Source organism: Carcharodon carcharias, chromosome 6 (genome assembly GCF_017639515.1).
Source record: "Carcharodon carcharias isolate sCarCar2 chromosome 6, sCarCar2.pri, whole genome shotgun sequence".
Taxonomy (NCBI): Eukaryota; Metazoa; Chordata; class Chondrichthyes; order Lamniformes; family Lamnidae; genus Carcharodon; species Carcharodon carcharias.
Genome location: NC_054472.1, coordinates 10,949,117 through 10,968,072, shown reverse-complemented (window position 1 = coordinate 10,968,072; position 18,956 = coordinate 10,949,117). Strand labels below are relative to the sequence as shown.

At 44.0% G+C, this 18,956-nt stretch overlaps 1 protein-coding gene across 5 annotated transcripts in view; it reads left to right on the top strand.

Annotated features, from left to right (window-relative positions):
• Window positions 1-18,956, top strand: part of LOC121279053 (myelin basic protein-like) — a 207,759-nt gene that overhangs the window by 73,716 nt on the left and 115,087 nt on the right. For all 5 annotated transcript variants that reach the window (XM_041189882.1, XM_041189886.1, XM_041189881.1 and 2 more), the window contains one exon: window positions 8,870-8,933. In XM_041189882.1, coding sequence (XP_041045816.1) covers window positions 8,870-8,933 — 64 coding nt within the window. The remainder of the gene's footprint in view (window positions 1-8,869; window positions 8,934-18,956) is intronic.

The window sequence follows — 18,956 nt, the reverse complement described above, 5'->3', positions numbered from 1 at the left end:
ACAGATTTGCATTTTACAGACAGTGAAGTACACTTTTTTAAAAAAAAAAACTGCAGTCGTTGTGATTTAGGAGACGTGGCAGTTGATTCATCTTGGGATGTGAGTGTTGCTGGATAGGCCAGCTCTTATGGCCCAGTCCTAATTGCCCTTGAGAAGGTGGTGGCAAGTCGCCATCTTGAACTGCCGTTGGGTGGTGAAAGTACTCGCAGTGCTATTGAGTAGGGGGTTTTAAGGTTAACGTAGTGACTGAACGTATGGTGATGTATATTCTAATCCGGGCAGTGCGTGACTTGGAAATGTTGATGTCTCATCTGCCAAAATCCCTTGTCCTATCTTTTATCATACAGAATTAAAAATAAAGTTTTTTGCTCTGATGTTCAGAGGGATCTGGGTGCCTTAGTGCATAAATCACAAAAGGCCAGTATACAAAAACAGCAGGTAATTAGGAAAGCTAATAGAATATTATCATTTATTGTGAGGGGACTTGATTACAAAAGTAGGAAGGGCATGGGTGAGATCACATCAGGAGTACGGTGTACAGTATTGGTCACCTTATTTAAGGAAAGATGTAAATGCGTCACAAGCAGTTCAGAGAAGGTTTACTAGACTAATACCAGGAATGGGTGGGTTGTCTTATGAGGAAAGGTTGGACAGGTTAGGCTTGTATCCATTGGTGTTTAGAAGAGCAAGAAGCGACTTGATCAAAACCTTTAAGATCCTGAGGGCTTTGACAAGGTGGATGTGGAGAGGGTGTTCCCTCTTGTGGGAGAATCCAAAACTAGGGGTCACTATTTTAAAACAAGTGTTCACCCATTTAAGACAGAGATGAGGGGCATTTTTTTCTCTGAGGGTGAGTCTTTGGAACTCGCTTTGTCAAAAGGTGGTAGAAGCAGAGTCTTTGAATATTTTTAAAACAGAGCTAGATAGATTCTTGATTAACAAGGGAGTGAAAGGTTGTTGGGGGTGGGCAGGAGGTTACAATCAGATCAGCCATGATCTTATTGAATGGCAGAGCAGGCTCGAGGGGCTGAGTGGTCTACTCCTGCTCCTAATTCTTATGTACCTATGTTTTTTGTGCTCTTAATTGAAATTGATTTCATGCAATGAATCCTATTTATTCTACCCAAAGATCTGGACTTCCCTAAATCTCTGTTCCTTGCGACCTCTCTCCTCCTTTAAGACAGTGTCAGCTGTGGCTTGCTTGGTAGAGCTGTTGCCTCTGAGTCACAAGGTTGTGGTTTTAAGTCCCATTCCAGGACTTAAGCACAAAAAGCTGACTCTCCACTGCAGTACTGAGGGAGGGCTGCACAGCCAGAGTCTTTCAGATAAGATGTTAAAGCAAGGCTTAAGATGGATGCAAAAAGATCCCAGCGTCCTGGCCAAATTTTATCCCTCAATCAACATCACAGAAAACAGATCATCCGGTCATAATCACATTGCTGTTTGTGGGAGTTTACTGTGCACAATTTGGCTGCTATGTTTCCTATATAATAGTGACTGCACGTCAAAAGTGTGTCATTAGCTTTAAGGTGCTTTGAGATGCTCTATGGCTGTGAAAGGTGCTTTATAAATAAGTCTTTTTACCTCTTGGACTAAACTATCAAACTTTCAGTCCCTTGTTTTAATAGCTCCTTGTGTGGCTCAGTGTCAACATTCGCTTAATGCTACTGAGAAACACCATGAGAGAGTTTGCTACTTTAAAGGTGCTATCTCAATGCAAATTGTTGTTGTTGTTGTCACCTTGAACCTATGTTTTCTTATTTATTCTCTCAATGGATGTGGGCATCGCAAGTTGCTAGGATGTTGCCCATCTATAATTGCCCTTGAGAACTGAGTGACTTACTAGGTCATTTCAGAGGGCAGTCAAGAGTCAACCACATATACTGTGGGTCTGGATTCACAGGTAGGCCAGACTGGATAAGGACGACAGATTTCCTCCCCTGAAGGACATTAGTGAATGAGATGGGTTTTTAAAACGATCGATAATAGTTTTGGTTGCCCTTACTGAGTCTAGCTTGAAATTTCAGATTTTAATAATGGAATGTAAATTCCACCAGCTGCTGTGGTGGGATTTGAACCCACATCCCCAGAGCATTAGTCTGGATTTCTAGTCCCACTGATGTCACCATCTCCCCATCACCCCATCTCCCCATATATCCCAATCTCCCCCCTGCCCTTCATTACACCAATCAGTTTGGATAATGATCAAAGCACTTTGAAGTGGAAATAAGTAATCTAAATTGGATTAAATCCTCTCTGGCATTTATCCTATTCAATATTTTGAAGTTTTTCCATTTGTTGTCTGAATTGAAATTGAGTTTATTGACTGAATGTGCTTTATTGTATTTCCCTAACTCTCTCCACCCCTCTACCCCTTCCTCCTCCTATAAGACAATCCTTTTAAAACCTACCTGTTCATGTATTCTAATGCTTTCTTCCGTGGTTCAGTCACATTTTATCTGATTGTGGTCCTGTGAAGCATCTTGGGGTTTTACTGGTTGAAGGGGAAGGATGATGATGTCGTGGTAATGTTACTGAGTAATGGTGACTCAGCGATGGTGAAACTTGCTGCAAAAACCCATCTGCTTCACTAATGTTCTTTAGGGAAGGAAATCTGCCATCCTTACCTGGTCTGGCGACATGCGCCTCTGGACCTCCAGCAATGTGGTTGACTCTTAACTGCCCTCCGAAATGGGCGAGCAAGCCACTCAGTTCATGGACGATTAGGGATGGACTTGCCAGCAATGCCCACATCCCATGAAACAATAAATGTTTAAAAAAAAGGTGCTACTTAAATGCAAGTTTTTGCATCCTGTGTCTGATGAACGAACTGGTGAATCTGATCTTTGGATTCTCTTCTGATTTTTACACGACTCAATCACTCTGGGGACTGCCTGCGCTACTGACTCTAGACTTTGTTATTCTAATCTTTATAAAAGGGCACAACAGGCCCACCCAATAGGTTGAAACCAGTCTGTATCGGTTAGAAAAACATAACTTTAAAATGGCTAGCTGACCTGCTATTGCGCATAGTGAATCTCCCTGTTGCAATGGGGAGGTACAGGAACTTGGGCGAGTTAGATGCACAAAGGACATTAGTGGGTGGGAGGAAAAACCAGTTGGTTTATCAGACCAGCCCTGCACCATGCCACAATGGCTGGAGTATCAAAAAAAGAGAGACTTTAAAGAGCACCTTTCATGATCCCTGGACATGTCCAAAGTATTTTACATCCAATGAAGTATTTTTGAAGTGTACTGTTGTAATGTTGGAAAGGCAGTAGCTAATTTGTGCACAGCAAGCTCCAACAATGACCAGATAATCTGGGGGGGTTTTTTTGTGACGTTGATTGAGGGATGAATATTAACCTGGACACAGCTTCCCCTACTCTTCTTCGATATCGTGCAATCAGACCTTTTTTTATATCCACCCAAGTAGGCAGATGAAGCCTGGGGTTGATGTCTCAATGAAAGACAGCACCTCCAACAGTGCAGCACTCCCTCAGTACTGCACTGGAGTGTCAGCCTGGATTTTTGTGCTCCAGCGGTAGAGAGGGTCTTGAACCCATAACCTTCTGATTCAGAGGTGAGAGTGTACCAACTGAGCCACATTGATTCATATCATAGCTGACACTTCCCCCCCCCCCGCCCCCCCCCTGCCCCGCCCCACGAGTCCAAAGCAGCACTGGCGGCTGTGGAGATCAGACTGAGCTTTGACAGTCACAAAAGGAGGAAATTTTGGGAAGCACTGATCTATTTATAATGCAATCCCTGCCCCAGTCCAGAACTGTCCAACCCCCTGTTTCCTGAGTTGGCGGGGGTGAGGGGGGGCAGGGTAGGTGGTGGGATGTGGGGTTTGAAATATGGCCATATACATATGATAGGGGAGTACAAAAATAAACTGAGGCTCCAGGGGATTGAGATTGGGGAAGACTTGGAAAGGATGGAATGAAGGGAGTTTTATAATTGTATCCCAAATGATTCCTAGAGCGCTGCTCCACCTTGTGTCCACTTTCAGGCAATGTTGCTGAGCTGTTTTAGAAGTTTGGCGCATTACTGGGTTGTGGAGAGATCGGTATTACTCCTGAGCAAACAGACATGAAAGACTTGTGGGATATGTGAGGTGAGGGGAAGAGCTGCTCTGATTATTTAGTGCGATGTTACAGTTGCTTCAGTCACATGAAAAGGTGGGCTGTTCTCCTCAGGGCAGGGAAGGTTAAGGGGGGATTTAAGTAGAGATGTTCAAAATTATGTCATAATAAATGAGGAGAGGCTGGTAGGAAGGTTGGTGACCAGATTTAATATAATTGGATAAAGAACTAGTGGCAACTTATCATCATCTGGAATAGACTGACTGGAAAGGCTGCAGAAACGAATAACTTTCTAAAGGAAATTGGGTAAATACTTCAGTGCAGGCCTGTGGGGAAAGATCGAGGGGTTTGGGACTTAAGAGGAATCAGGGGACATGGGAACCGGGCAGAAAAGTGGAACTGAGGTCAAAGACCAGCCACAATCTTATTGAATTGGAACAGCTCAATGCGCTGTTATTCCAGCTCCAATTTCTTATCATCTTATGGAATAGCTCTTTCAAAGAGCTGGCACAGGCATGATGTGTTGAATGACCTCCTTCAATGCTGTACGATTCTTATCTCGGCTGTACACTTCTCTCCAGCTGTCTGCATTGATGATGGGACAGATGCAAGAATGAAGAGGAGTAAATCTACCTACCAAACTGAATGACTATGGAGCAGTACTGCTGCCCACTCTGCTCTACACATGTGAGACTTGGACTGTGTACCAGCGTCTCAACCGCTTTCACTGGCAGCGGAAAATGCCAGACACTGAGGTGCTCACCTGAACCAGCATGGCAAATATCCACCCCATATTGAGACAGTCACAACTGAGTTGGACTGCTCACATAGCCAGAATACCCGACACTCGCTCACCAAAGCGAATATTCTATTGGAAAGCTTGAGTCTAGGGTGCGCTCCTTGGAAAACAAGCACATATCAGAGGCAGAGAGAAAACGCAAGGAGGGGATATCACGAGCCAGCGAGTCGTGCAAAACTCAGTTGTCTGCGATAACCTGTCCCACTTGCAGCAGAGCCTTCTGGGCGCTGATCAACCTTAGCAGTCACCCACACACCCACTGGAACCCTACCGAACACCCCGACGATGAACATGGTCATCTTCACCACATGATTCTAAGAAAATCCATATTGAAGGTGCAGGTGCAGTTGATAGCAGTATTCATCCAGGAATAGCTTGGGGCCAAAGTGTCAAGTGCAGCCCCATTCTTTTAGCTGTCTCAGGCAGGCAAGCTGGAAATGACATTGATGATGGTACTCCAAACACAATATTACAAGAAAGCTTTGATCATGTTATTGCGAAATGTGATTTAGAAACCACTTGTGGATCTTAAGTTTGGACACTAGACAAGAGAAATAAAATCCAGCAGCACAGAGAGGCTATTTGTGACCCTGAATCTATTATCCCTGATTCTCAGCTATAGTCAGTAGTTTGAGGGACAAGCAGAACAGAACACGTGTCAGGAAATATTTTACTTGGGTTTCCCCTAACTACTCATTCACAGTTTGTTTGTTCATATATCTTCTTTCTTGAGGAAATCCAAAGGTGTGGCAACAAAGTCTGTTATTCTCTCTTAGTAGCACTGCAGTTGGTGAATTGGACAATGCAATGATTTTTTTTATCCTTTACTGGGATGTGGGCATTGCTGACTGGGCCAGCACATATTGCCCATCCCTAATTGCCCCTTGAGAAGGTGGTGGTGAGCTGCCTTCTTGAACTGCTGCAGTCCATGTGGTGTAGGTACACCCACAGTGCTGTTAAGAAGGGAGTTCCAGGATTTTGACCCAGCGACAGTGAAGGAACGGCCGATATATTTCCAAGTCAGGATGGTGTGTGGCTTGGAGGGGGATTTGAGTGTTTTATACCAAATGTTTTAATGTTTTATACTGAAAGGGTTATGTCAAGAATCACACACACTGTGGGTTAAAATTGGGCAGTGTAATTCCTGCTTTTCAGATACCACGCAGCCTCCAAAGTCCCTGATCACAAGTGCCCCACCTGCCCATATTGGGTAAACTTAAAAAGGAGGCATCCTTCACCCATGCATGAAACGTGGGTTGATCACCATACAAAAAGGCAAGTCCTTCTTATTCATGTATGCATGCCTGTTGGCATCCCAAAGCATTTTACACTCAGTGAAACACTTTTTTGAAGGGTAGTCACTGCTGTAATGTCGGAAACGCAGCAGACAATTCGTGCTCAGCAAACTCTCTCAAACAGTCATACGACAATGACGAGATAATCTGTTTTTTTTTGTGATGTTGATTACTTGTTACTGCACTGGGTGGCAGCCTACTCCAACTTACCCCTTCTCCCTGGATTATATGTCTGTAAATCAGTTCATTCCAACATTACTCAAGGCATCTAAGCACAGCACAAGATTATCTCTTTCAGAGAGACAGAATGTTTGTACTGGTGGGTCTGAAGTTTGGAATTTTTGTTTCAATCGTTCATGGGATGTGGGCATCTCTGGCTAGACCAGCTTTTATTGCCCATTCCTAATTTCCCTTGTTCAGGGGCCAGTTAAGAGTCAACCACATTGCTGTGGGTCTGGAGTCACATGTAGGCCAGACCAGGTAAGGACAGCAGATTCCCTCCCTAAAGGACATTAGTGAACCAGATGGGTTTTCATGACAGTCAGCAATGGATTCATGGTCATCATTAGACTTTTCATTCCAGATTTTTTTTTTTATTGAATTTAAATTTCACCACCTGCTGTGGTGGGATTCAAACCCGGGTCCCCAGAGCATTACCCTGGGTCCCTGGATCACTAGTCCAGTGAAAACACCACTATGCCATTGCCGCCCCATCAGTCAAGGGGGGGTGACAGAATATACATTTTGGGTGTGAAATTCAATATAAAGGAGTGTTGTGTTTTTTTTAATTAAAAATCTAAAACCGGTTAGAAATTTCTTTACATCTTAATAGGTTTGTGAATACAGTGAGGGGAAGCTGAGTGTTTTATGTTATCTGTTAATGAGTCAGGGAAGGTTGGAAATAAATGGGATATCCAGAAGATGTTGTTCAAAGACTCCTGAAGCCTGTGAAATCTCTGTTCAAGCTTCTAAGAAAAAAAAACCTAGGGCAGGATCTTCCGGTTGGTGAGTGGGGGTGGGGCCTGCTCGCTGACGTGTACAATGATGCGTGGTGACATTGGGCAGGCGGTCCGACATCACCTCGTGTCATTTACATTTTCAGGTTAAGCTGCGCGCCCTCTGACCTGTCAACGGCCGATTAAGGCCATTAACAAAGTCATTGAACTCATTAATGGATCTGCCCGTCCAACCTTAAGGCTGGCGGGAAGGCTGGGAGCCCTGGCGGGCTTCGGAAAAAGCAGGAAGCCTCATCCACGGGCGGGATGAGGTTTCATGAGGATTTAAAAATGTCACAATATTTTAAGATTTCTGGACATGCCCCAACTCATGTGACAGTGTCACATTAGGGGACATGGCAGCGGAACTTTTTTCTCACCTTTTATTTTAAAGTTGAAAATCTGAGCTGATCTCTCTGAGGCAGCACTTAGCCTCAGGGCGATCTATGCCCTCTTCTGCGCACATGCGCCAAACAGCGCACTCCCGGCTGAGGGAATCCAACCCCACCCCCCCCAAGCCCGCACAGGGAGTGCATAGCACTTCCTGGCGGACTTCACGCTGGGTGGGCCTTAATCGGCCCGCCCACATAAAATGGTGGCGCGCCCCTGACTGGAGGTGCCGATCGGAAGCGCGCCTGCTCCCGCACTCCCCCCCCCCCTTAATGGGGGTAAAATGTTGACCTTAAGAACATCACTGTAAAATTAACTCAACCTGTGTAGAAAATGGCACTGCTCTGTGAAAGTTCTCTCAGTTACTTTTGTCTCTTGCTCACGCGTTGCACCTTGAGGAAGCTGAGTGTTTTTTTTTAATAATAGTGGTAATGGGCATTTTTATTACTTCAATTAATTGGGGTTAAGCAGCCCTCTTTCACCAAACCCAGCCCTCAGTGAAATAAAAACCCAAATTGCAGAGTTCAAAAATGTCACTCGGATGAGATGTTAAACCGAGGCCTGGTCTGGCCTGTACAGGTAGATGTAAAGGATCCCTGGACACTATTTTGAAGAGAGCACGTTCTCCTCCCCAGTGTCCTGGCCAACACTTATCACTCAGCCAACATCATACAAACAGATTATCTAGACACTGCTCCTTTGCTGTGTGGGCCGATCTTGCTTGTGGGAGAATTGCTGCATTTACCACACTACAGCAGTGTCTACACTTCAACAGTATGTAATTAGCTGTAAAGAGCCTCAGGGTATCCTGAGGTCACGATAGGTGCTATATAAATGCAAGTCTTACTCCAGCGTGTCTATTCATGCTATTGTGTCAGCCAGTGAGTTGGCAGAGGGGCAGGAGATGCAGCAAACAATTTCTTCAGCACAGAGTCTAGTTAAACAGAGTCCCTATGAACTACAGCAAACAGAACTCAAAACCAAAACTACTGCAACACTTCCTGAGAAAAATGCAGCGAGTGGAGGATAATTACGTAATTCAAAAGATGTCAATCCCAGTCATTTTAAAGCAGAGGGGTCTCAAGGTGTGATTGACAGGGATATCACCTAACCGTCTCCGCTCTGGCTGGAAGTAGTTGTGTAGCCACAATCCTTTTATCTATATCATTTTAAAGTATATTAAAAGGTGCAAATGCCTTTCTCTCTCCAATGAAACCCACCACATTTTCCAGTACGACTCTCTCTCATTAGAGAAGTGGGATGGCGTTTAGTAAGCATCTGCTTTTTCTTTATTTATTTCAGTCTGGGAGTGAAGCCGAGACTCGAAGCCTGACCATGGACCCACCAGAAGACAATGAAGTGTTTGGTATGTACAGAGTTCCAACATGTAAAGTAATGTGGCTTCACAACAAATCAATTAATCTATTCACGAATTGCAGTGCAGGATTGTTGGATTTGTACCTTTCTCAAAGTTGATGTGACTGAACTCGTGATTAATTAGTTCACTTGAATCTTTGGGATGATAATGTTTCCTATCTACTGCTAGGATTCCCGAGTCTCCAGGATTGTCCTGGAGTCTCCAGGAATTGAGGATTAAATTCTAGGATGCTGCCGTGAGCAACACCCGGGTAAACAGTCATTGGGGGCATTAAAAAATGCATTGTCTTCTTGAACACCTTTTCATTAGTTATAAAAATATTCGGGGGGGTGGGGTGTGGGGGGCAGGGTAGGGGATAGAAACTGTTTGACTGGACTGGCTGGTTGGAGTCATTTGATGAAACATCCAGGAATGCGTCCTTCTGGTGTTGGCAACCCTACGGATTTTCCAGGAGTTTGTCTCCTTCTCTCTCTCTGTCATTATTCAGAAAATGGTGAGAATCTGGAACTCACTCCCACATGGTGGTTGAGATGAATAGTATAGATGCTTTGGAGGGGGAAACTGATACATGATGGAGTGAGGAATGGAAGGATAACGTTGATGGGATGAGATGAAGCAGAGTGGGAGAATGCTCGTGTGAAGCATAAAAACTGGTATAGATTAATTTGGTTTAATACCTGCTTCTGTGCTGTAAGATTCTACATTGTGGGTAAGAATTCCTGATCTGATAAAATCTGTCCCAATGTCAGGAGCTTCCTTTCAAAGGAGTCCTGTCTTGGAATAAAAGAAGACTTGCCTTGGGAAGGATCTTCGATCATCAGCGAGCAGGGAAGTTGGGATACTGTAGTTCTTGGCAGTGGAGGCGCTCCTTCTATTTCTCTCTTCCCCCTATTAACACATGGAAATAGCAATATTACAGAAGCAATGGTAGCCTTTGGAGACTGCTGACAGCTCCTGCCTGAATAGCTACCACAGCATCACATGAATGACAAACAGACAGAGAATGACTAAACACAAGAAATAGGAACAGGAGAAAGACCACGTGGTCCATCAAGCCTGGATTCAATATGATCATTGTACACTGTATATATATATATATATAAACACCCGCAGTGACCGTGTACAATACATGCAATATATGAACCCCCCCAGAGACTGTGTACAATATATATAAATATATAAATCCCCCCAGTGACCGTGTACAATATATATAAATATATAAACCCCCCAGTGACCGTGTACAATATGTATAAATATATAAAGCCCCCTTAGAGACCGTGTACAATATATATAAATATATTAACCCCGCAGTGACCGTGTACAATATATATAAATATGTAACACCCCTGTGACCATGTTAAATATATATCAATATATAAACCCCCCCAGTCACCGTGTGCATTATATATAAATATATAAACCCCCCCAGTGACCGTGTACAATATATATAAATATATAAACACCCCCAGTGACCGTGTACAATGTATATAAATATATAAAACCCCCAGTGACCGTGTACAACATATATAAATATCTAAACCCCCCAGTCACCGTGCACAATATATATAAATATATAAACCCCCCCAGTGACCGTGTACAATATATAGAGACCATTCAATATGATCATGATCTTGGGCTGCAGGTTTACTAGACCAGTGCCAGGAATGGGTGGGTTGTCTTATGAGGAAAGGTTGGACAGGTTAGGCTTGTAGCCACTGGAATTGAGAAGAGTAAGAGGCGACTTGATTGAAATCTTTAAGATTCTGAGGGGTCTTGACAGGGTGGATGTGGAGAGGATGTTTCCTCTTGTGGAAGAATCTAGAAGTAGGGATCACTGTTTAAAAATAAGGGGTTGCGCATTTAAGATAGATGAGGCGAATTTTTTTCTCTAAGGATCGTGAGTCTTTGGAAATCTCTTCCTGAAAAGATGGTGGAAGCAGAGTCTTTGACTATTTTTAAGGAAAAGCTAGATAGATCCTTGATTAACAAGGGGGTGAAAGGTTATAGGCAGGAATGTGGGGTTGAGATTACAATCAGATCATCTTATTGAATGGCGGAGCAGGCTCGAGGAGCCAAATGGCCTACTCCTGCCCCCAATTTGTATCTTCGTATGCAACTCCACATTCCTGCCCACTCCCCATCTCACTGGAATCCAGGAGAGACCAAAACTCTGTCTATCCCAGCCTTGGATATGTTCAACAATGTAACATCCATAACACCCTGAGGTAGCTAATTCCAAAGATTCACAAATCTTTGAGTGAAGAATTTTCTCTTCATCCCAGCCCTTGAAGTGCTTTAGAGCCAGTTAAGTATTTTTTTAGTCACTGTTGTAATATAAGAAATACTGCATCCAATTTGGACCAAGCAGCTCCCACAAACAGCAATGTGGTAATGACTAGATAATTTGTTTTAATTATGTTGGGTAAGGAATTAATATTGCCCAGGACACGGGGGAGAACTTCCCTGCTGTTCCCTAAAATGGTGCCATAGAATCTTTCATGTCCACCTGAGAAGGTAGGCGGGCACCTTGATGTAATGTCTCATCCAATAATATAAATCTGCAAGAAAATCTTAGATTAAGCTCTTTCCTCAGTGAACTGAAACGTTCCTTTAAAAAGTATAGCACGCCTAGACTTAATTGTCTACATTATGGAAGGCATCTGTCACCAGCTGAGTCCTGTTCTAGAAATTCAGTTAGCGAAGGATAGAACTGGAGCCGAACTTTACACACTTACAAGTATACGCCTCCTAACCCAACAACTGCACGCTAGTCTTTGTCTATTTATAGGGTGCTCAAGTGAATGCCAAGTAAATGCCCACCACCTGCATGCAATTAAACATTGCTATATGACAAATGAGTTGCTTCCACCTCCTATGCTGTTCTGAATAATAATTTTAAGACTCATTGAGACCATCATTCATTATAAATCATCCCACTTGCTTCTCTCATGCCTGCTCTTTTGTTATTATTTTCCCACTGAATTTTCTCCCCTTTCCTCTGCCTCTTTCAAAGGATTTGACTTTTTTCTGGGGTGCATTTCCACTGAGATCTACTGTGCTATATAAACTGGTCCAAGTGGCCATTACGTAGGCAGCAGTTGCATAGGAACCAGCACCCCGTGTATTTGTCATTCATTCTTTCATCCTCGCTGGGTAAAAATCCTGAAACCCCCTCCCTAACATCAATGCGGGAGCATCTTCACCACATAGACTATAGCAGTTGAGGATGGTGGCTCACCAACCCTTCTCAAGGGACAACTAAGGATCAAGAATAAATGTCAGCCTTGCCAATGTTATCCAGATTCCCCAGATGAATGACAAGACTCATAACCATTGGCAGTGAGTGTAGCCTAGAGCAATACTACCTTGGGAGGCAGGGGGAAAGGGAGTACCTTATATCTTAAGCTGAAATCTGTTCGCACCTGCACCTTCTAACAGGTGCTCACCGTAGGGGAGATTATGTATTCCTTCCATTCACTAACTCTGAGAGGTCAGTGTCAATCTCACGAAACTGCTCCAACTGAGATAGGGAAAACAGCTCCCTTGTGTTTGTCTGACAAATTGTATAAGTTTCATTTTGATTTTGGTGCAGCAAGTGAGTTAGTGATTTAATGGAGCCATCTGTGGCAGTGTGTTACAGTCCATACAGGGAGCACCAGTCCTTTTCCATACATGTTGTATGTCTGGAGCTATGGATAATGACGACAGGGGCTGAAAATGTTTTTCCATCACATAGCTGACCAGGAATCTGTCCTACTCTTACCACCTGCCATCAGTGTGTGTTGAAAGGATTTGCAGGTTGATACTCAACCTGTTTGGCCGCTTTGTGAACCCACCTTCCTTGGGCATCAAGTCTTGGAGTGGGACTTGAACCCTGATCTTCTGACTTAGAGGCAGGGACTCTACCCACTGCACCACAAGTATTACTACAAAACACCCTTGAAACCCCCTCTACCTGTTAGTAAATGTAACTTTAAAAAAAATACTACAAATGGATTTTTTCAACTATTTCATTTTTCAAAATTTTATACAAGATCGCTATTCTTTTATGACATTTTTGCTGAACAAAATTGGCACCCTTGGCTTGACCTGTTGCCAGTTACGAATTAACGCAGTGATCCCTCTAGTTAGTTTTCCTTAAAACAATAATAACTTGCATTTATATGACATCTTTAACTTCCAAGGTGCTTCACCGGAGTATTATAAAACAAAGTATTATACCAAGCCACATCAGGAGATATTGGGTCAGGTGGCCAAATGCTTGGTCAAAGAGGTAGGTTTTAAGGAGCGTCTTAAAGGAGGAATGTGAGTTAGAGAGAGACGGAGAGGTTGAAGCAGGGAATTCCAAAGCTTAGGACCCAGGCAGCCACCAATGATGGAGCAATTAATATCCGCAATGCTCAAAAGGCCAGAATTGAAGGAGTGCAGGTATCTTGGAGGGTTATGGGGCTGGAGGAGATTAGAGATAGGGAGGGACAAGGCCAACCTTCTGTAACCTATCTTTCAAATGAGACGTTAAATCGAGGGCCCTGTCTGCTGGCTATAAAGGATCCTGCAGCACTATTTCAAGGAAGAGCAGGGGAGTTATCCTTGGTGTCCTGGCCAATATTTATCCCTCAACCAATATTGGAAACAGATTATATCTGATCATTATTACATTGCTTCTTGTGCGTCCTTCATTGCCATGCTTCCTACATTACAACAGTGACTGCAATTCAAAAGTATGTCATTGACTGTAAAGCACATCCTGAGGCTTGAATGGTGCTCTATAGATGCAAGTCTGCCTGTCTATTTTCTCTCAGCAAGTAGAGCTCTGCAGGGGATTGAATGCTCCACCAGAGAGCATTCTGCCTCCATGGTTAATGTCTCCTGATAGTGAAGATCTGGCTGATTATTACTCTGCAGAATTTATTCACTTCCCTGTTGAGATAAATTCCAGGGAGAGGTGGTCTGTAGTTTGACAAGAGTCTGGAGGGAGCAAAGAGTTAATGGTAATGTTACCCCATCCACCACCGTAAAAAAAGTTCATCCTTTCCATCACAGACACACAGTAGCAGCGTATGTACCAGCTACAAGATGCACTGCACTCACTAAGGCTCCTTCGTCAGCACCTTTCAAACCCACAATCTCTACCACCTAGAATGACGAGGGCAGCAGACCCATTGGCACACCACCCTCTGCAAGTTGCCGTCCAGGCCCCACACCACCCTGACTTGGAACTAAAACAAAAACAGAATTACCTGGAAAAACTCAGCAGGTCTGGCAGCATCGGCGGAGAAGAAAAGAGTTGACGTTTCGAGTCCTCATGACCCTTCGACAGAACTTGAGTTCGAGTCCAAGAAAGAGTTGAAATATAAGCTGGTTTAAGGTGTGTGGGGGGGGCGGAGAGAGAGAGAGAGAGAGAAGTGGAGGGGGGTGGTGTGGTTGTAGGGACAAACAAGCAGTGATAGAAGCAGATCATCAAAAGGTGTCACAAACAACAGAACAAAAGAACACATAGGTGTTAAATTGGTGATATTATCTAAACGAATGTGCTAATTAAGAATGGACTGTAGGGCACTCAAGGTATAGCTCTAGTGGGGGTGGGGAGAGCATAAAAGATTTTAAAATATTTAAAAATAATGGCAATAGGTGGTCCATCACCCCCTACTCCTCAACCCTTTCCTATGGCACCACCCCATGCCCACGCAAAAGATGCAACACCTGCCCCTTCACTTCCTCTCTCCTCACCGTCCAAGGGCCCAAACACTCCTTTCAAGTGAAGCAGCATTTCACTTGCATTTCCCCCAACTTAGTCGTTGCTCCTAATGTGGTCTCCTCTACATTGGAGAGACCAAACATAAACTGGGCGACCGCTTTGCAGAACACCTGCGGTCTGTCCGCAAGAATGACCCAAACCTCCCTGTCGCTTGCCGTTTTAACACTCCACCCTGCTCTCTTGCCCACATGTCTGTCCTTGGCTTGCTGCATTGTTCCAGTGAAGCCCAACGCAAACTGGAGGAACAACACCTCATCTTCCGACTAGGCACTTTACAGCCTTCCGGACTGAATATTGAATTCAACAACTTTAGGTGTTGAGCTCCCTCCCCCATCCCCACCCCCTTTCTGTTTCCCCCTTCCTTTTGTTTTTTTCCAATAAATTATATAGATTTTTCTTTTCCCACCTATTTCCATTACTTTTAAATATTTTAAAATCTTTTATGCTCTCCCCACCCCGACTAAAGCTATACCTTGAGTGCCCTACAATCCATTCTTAATTAGCACATTCGTTTAGATAATATCACCAACTTTAACACCTGTGTGTTCTCTTGTTCTATTGTTGGTGACATCTTTTGATGATCTGCTTCTATCACTGCTTGTTTGTCCCTACAACCACACCAACCCCCTCCACTTCTCTCTCTCTCCGCCCCCCCCCACACACCTTAAACCAGCTTATATTTCAACTCTTTCTTGGACTCGAACTCAAGTTCTGTCGAAGGATCATGAGGACTCGAAACGTCAACTCTTTTCTTCTCCACCGATGCTGCCAGACCTGCTGAGTTTTTCCAGGTAATTCTGTTTTTGTTTTGGATTTCCAGCATCCGCAGTTTTTTTGTTTTTATCTCTGACTTGGAACTATATCACTGTTCTGTCACTGCCGTAGAGTCAAAATCCTGGAACTCCCTCTCTAACAGCACTGTGGGTGTGCCTACATCACAGGGACGGCAGCAGTTCAAGAAGACAGCTCCCCACCCTCTTCTCAAGAGCAATTAGGGATGGGCAATAAACGCTAGCTAGTCAGCAACACCCACATCCTATGAACAAAATAAAAACAGGTTAATGCAAAGTTTTCTATCTCTTCACAAGAGGAGTGGTTGTTTATATTTTACATAAAATTACCTGGAATTTACAGCACAGAAACAGGCCTATACTGGTAGTTAAGCTCCACATGAGTCTCCTCACACTCTATCTAAACTCATCACCTTATCCCATAAGGTTGAGTGTGCTCTATTCTAATTACAGACCTTCACCTTTTTCCTCCAATCCTCCTCCTTTATTCACTTTTTATTCATGGTTTCATTGTAGTTCTTGTAGTCTTGACTATTTGTACATTCGATTATTTAATGTCACCAATTTCTTTAGTACTTTTTCCTTTTACCTGACTGAAGTAACAATCTTTTCTTTCATCTGGATCTTCTGTCATTTGACCTATTGATTTCTTTGTTGTGCTTGGAGTTTTCCATTTATTTTATCGAAAGAAAACATTAAAACGCTCACTTAATTTTAGGTTCTTTATTTCTGAAGAAAATGTTGACTTATCTTTACTTTGTTGCAACCGAAGAACTTATGCATTTTTCCAGTATTTTCTGATTTTTTTTCCTCTAAATCATTGAGCTTTTCTTAAGAAAAGCTTTAGTTTCTGACCTGCAGTCTTGAACCATCATTTCTCCTTGCTGTTCTCTGTTGTTAGGTGTCGCACTTTGTGCAGAAAGTAAAGAGGAAAGACTTGCATTTATATAGCACCTTTCACAGCCTCAGGATATCCCAAAGTGCTTTACTGCCAATAGAGCGCTTTTGAAATGTAGTCAGTGATGTAATGTAGGCAACACGGCAGCCAGTTTGTATGCAGCAAGCTCCCACAAACAGCAATGTGATAATAACTGGATAATCTGGTTTTTGAGATATTTGATTGAGGAATAAATATTGGTCATGGGATCTTTTATGTCCACTAACAGGGTGGAATGGCCTCAGTTTAGTGTCTTACCCAAAAGACGGCATCATGAACTGTGCAGTACTCCCTCAGTACTGCATCATAGCGCCAACCTTGATTTGTGGGCTCAAGTCCTGGAATGGGACGTGAACCCACAAACGACTGACTCAGAGGCAAGAGGGCCACCAACTGAGCTGAGTCACAGCTAAAACCAAAACAGGAAATGCTGGAGCTACTCAGCAGATCTGGTATTATATGTGGAGAGAAAAATGTTCCAGGTCGAGGACCTTCCTTCAGAACTGAAGCTGGGACAACGCTGGAGCCATTTAAAATTGGCAAGTGGGACCTGATCTCGGGATTCCTGCTCCCATTCCCGGCGCTGGCAATTTTTGCTGGCGCAGGTGGCAAGTTTGCACCCTGCACTCCCGGCCTAGCTGGCTCCATTAGCGGGGTAGCATCAACTAACCCCTGAAGCTCCTCGCACCAGCTTCTCCGTGACGTATGGTTCATGACCCCCCTCGGAGAATCCACAGACCATAGTCTGGATTCAGGAACCTTTTTCAAAGGTAAGTTTTGAAGGACTTACCTCTGCCCCGCACAAGCCAATCCCCATGGCTCCTCACACCCTTCATGCCAATTCAATGTCAACTCCTTGCCCTCCGTGCCCGCTCACTCAGTATGCTCAATGTACATAACCAGTGAGCCATAAAGTAACAATGGCAAGTGTGGAACTGCTGAGAAATGGAAACACGCGTTCACAAATGTCCTTTGAAAAAGAAACTGCTGTTTCTTCAACCTTTAGATCAGACCAGACATGAAAGTATCAATAACAGAGGCTTCAAACACATCACACCTCTCAATCTTTTCCAAATAAAACTGAAACATTGGCAAAAGAGATCACAGAAAGAACAGCTTGTTAAATTCACTTAAATGTGCCAATCAAGCAAATTCAACCAAATCGCTTCATTTCCAAACAGAATCCCTTCTAAGGTCATGTTTTTATTTGGCAAAGCATGCATAACGGAGGCTGGGCCATCCATCAGTGTTCAAAGCAAATTTCTGATTGGGTGACTTGTTCTCGTTCTCTCTCCTCTTCTCTTTTCTCCTCTCTGCTCTCGTCTCCTCTCTCTCTTTCTCTCTCTCTTTCTCTCTTTCTCTCTCTCTCTCTCTTTCTCTCTCTCTTTCTCTCTCTCTCTCTTTCTCTCTCTCTCTCTTTCTCTCTCTCTTCTCTCCTCTCTCTCCAGTTCCACACATGTCATTGTTATTAAATGGCTTATTACTTATGTACACTATGCATACTGGGTGAATGGGGCATGGAAGGGGCATGAGTTGACATTGGAGAGTATGGGGCGGGGGTCCATGGGGAGTGGCAGGGGGGCCTGAATTGGCATTGAACTGGCATGGAGGGTATGAGGACCCATGCTGAGCAGCAGGGGGAATGAGGGGCTGTGAAGGGTGAGGGCTAGAATTCCTAACTGCTTTTATTACAACTGGATGAAGTCTCAGAGGAGCAAGGCAGCTTCTAACCAGCCCCCCTCAGCACCTGCACTCCCCCGTTGCCACCGAGGATCAGCTTCCAGGTCTGAATCCATCCGGCGTCCCACCCTATCTAGAGCAAAAAATTGCACGACCTGGGAACCCTTGGAACCGAAGCGGGCATGTTGAGGAATTTCCTGACTGGAGCTACCTACCTCGGTCGTGAAAATCTGGCGTCCTGCCTCTGTTTATAAAGTCCACAATCCCAGATGACCACTGAAACTGCCCTTCAGTAATTTTTGTGCACGTACCCCTGGATCTCTGATCCTGCTCATCCCTTTGAACTGTGGCCGGAATTTTCCGGTCATGACGATGTCGACGCACATTTGAATGGCTCGTCACATTCACCACAAAGAACCCGCCACAGTGGGGCTGGAAAATCCCGGCTATATCCTTTAGCTTATATTGCCTCTCCTCATTCCTCCTCTTAAAGTGAATCACTACACACTGCTCGGCATTAAATTTCACCTGTCTACCATCTTCTCTGTGTCTGCTGGAAGTCTATCACTTTTCTCAGCAGTTCATGCCTGAGAATGTCAAATACGTTGGTATGAAAAATAATCGGTGATTCCTCTATCATGTTTCAGGCAATAAATCTGGCCACAGGAATGTAGCAGAAACCTGAAACTAGGGCTAGAATCTTCTGTTTGGTGAGCAGGGGGGGTGGTGGTGGTGGTGGGGGGGGAGGTGTTTACCGATGCGTAAAATGATTTTTTCAGCACCTGAATTGGCTGCGCCCCCACCGAACTTCTCAAAGGCCTATTAAGGCCATTAATAAAGTAATT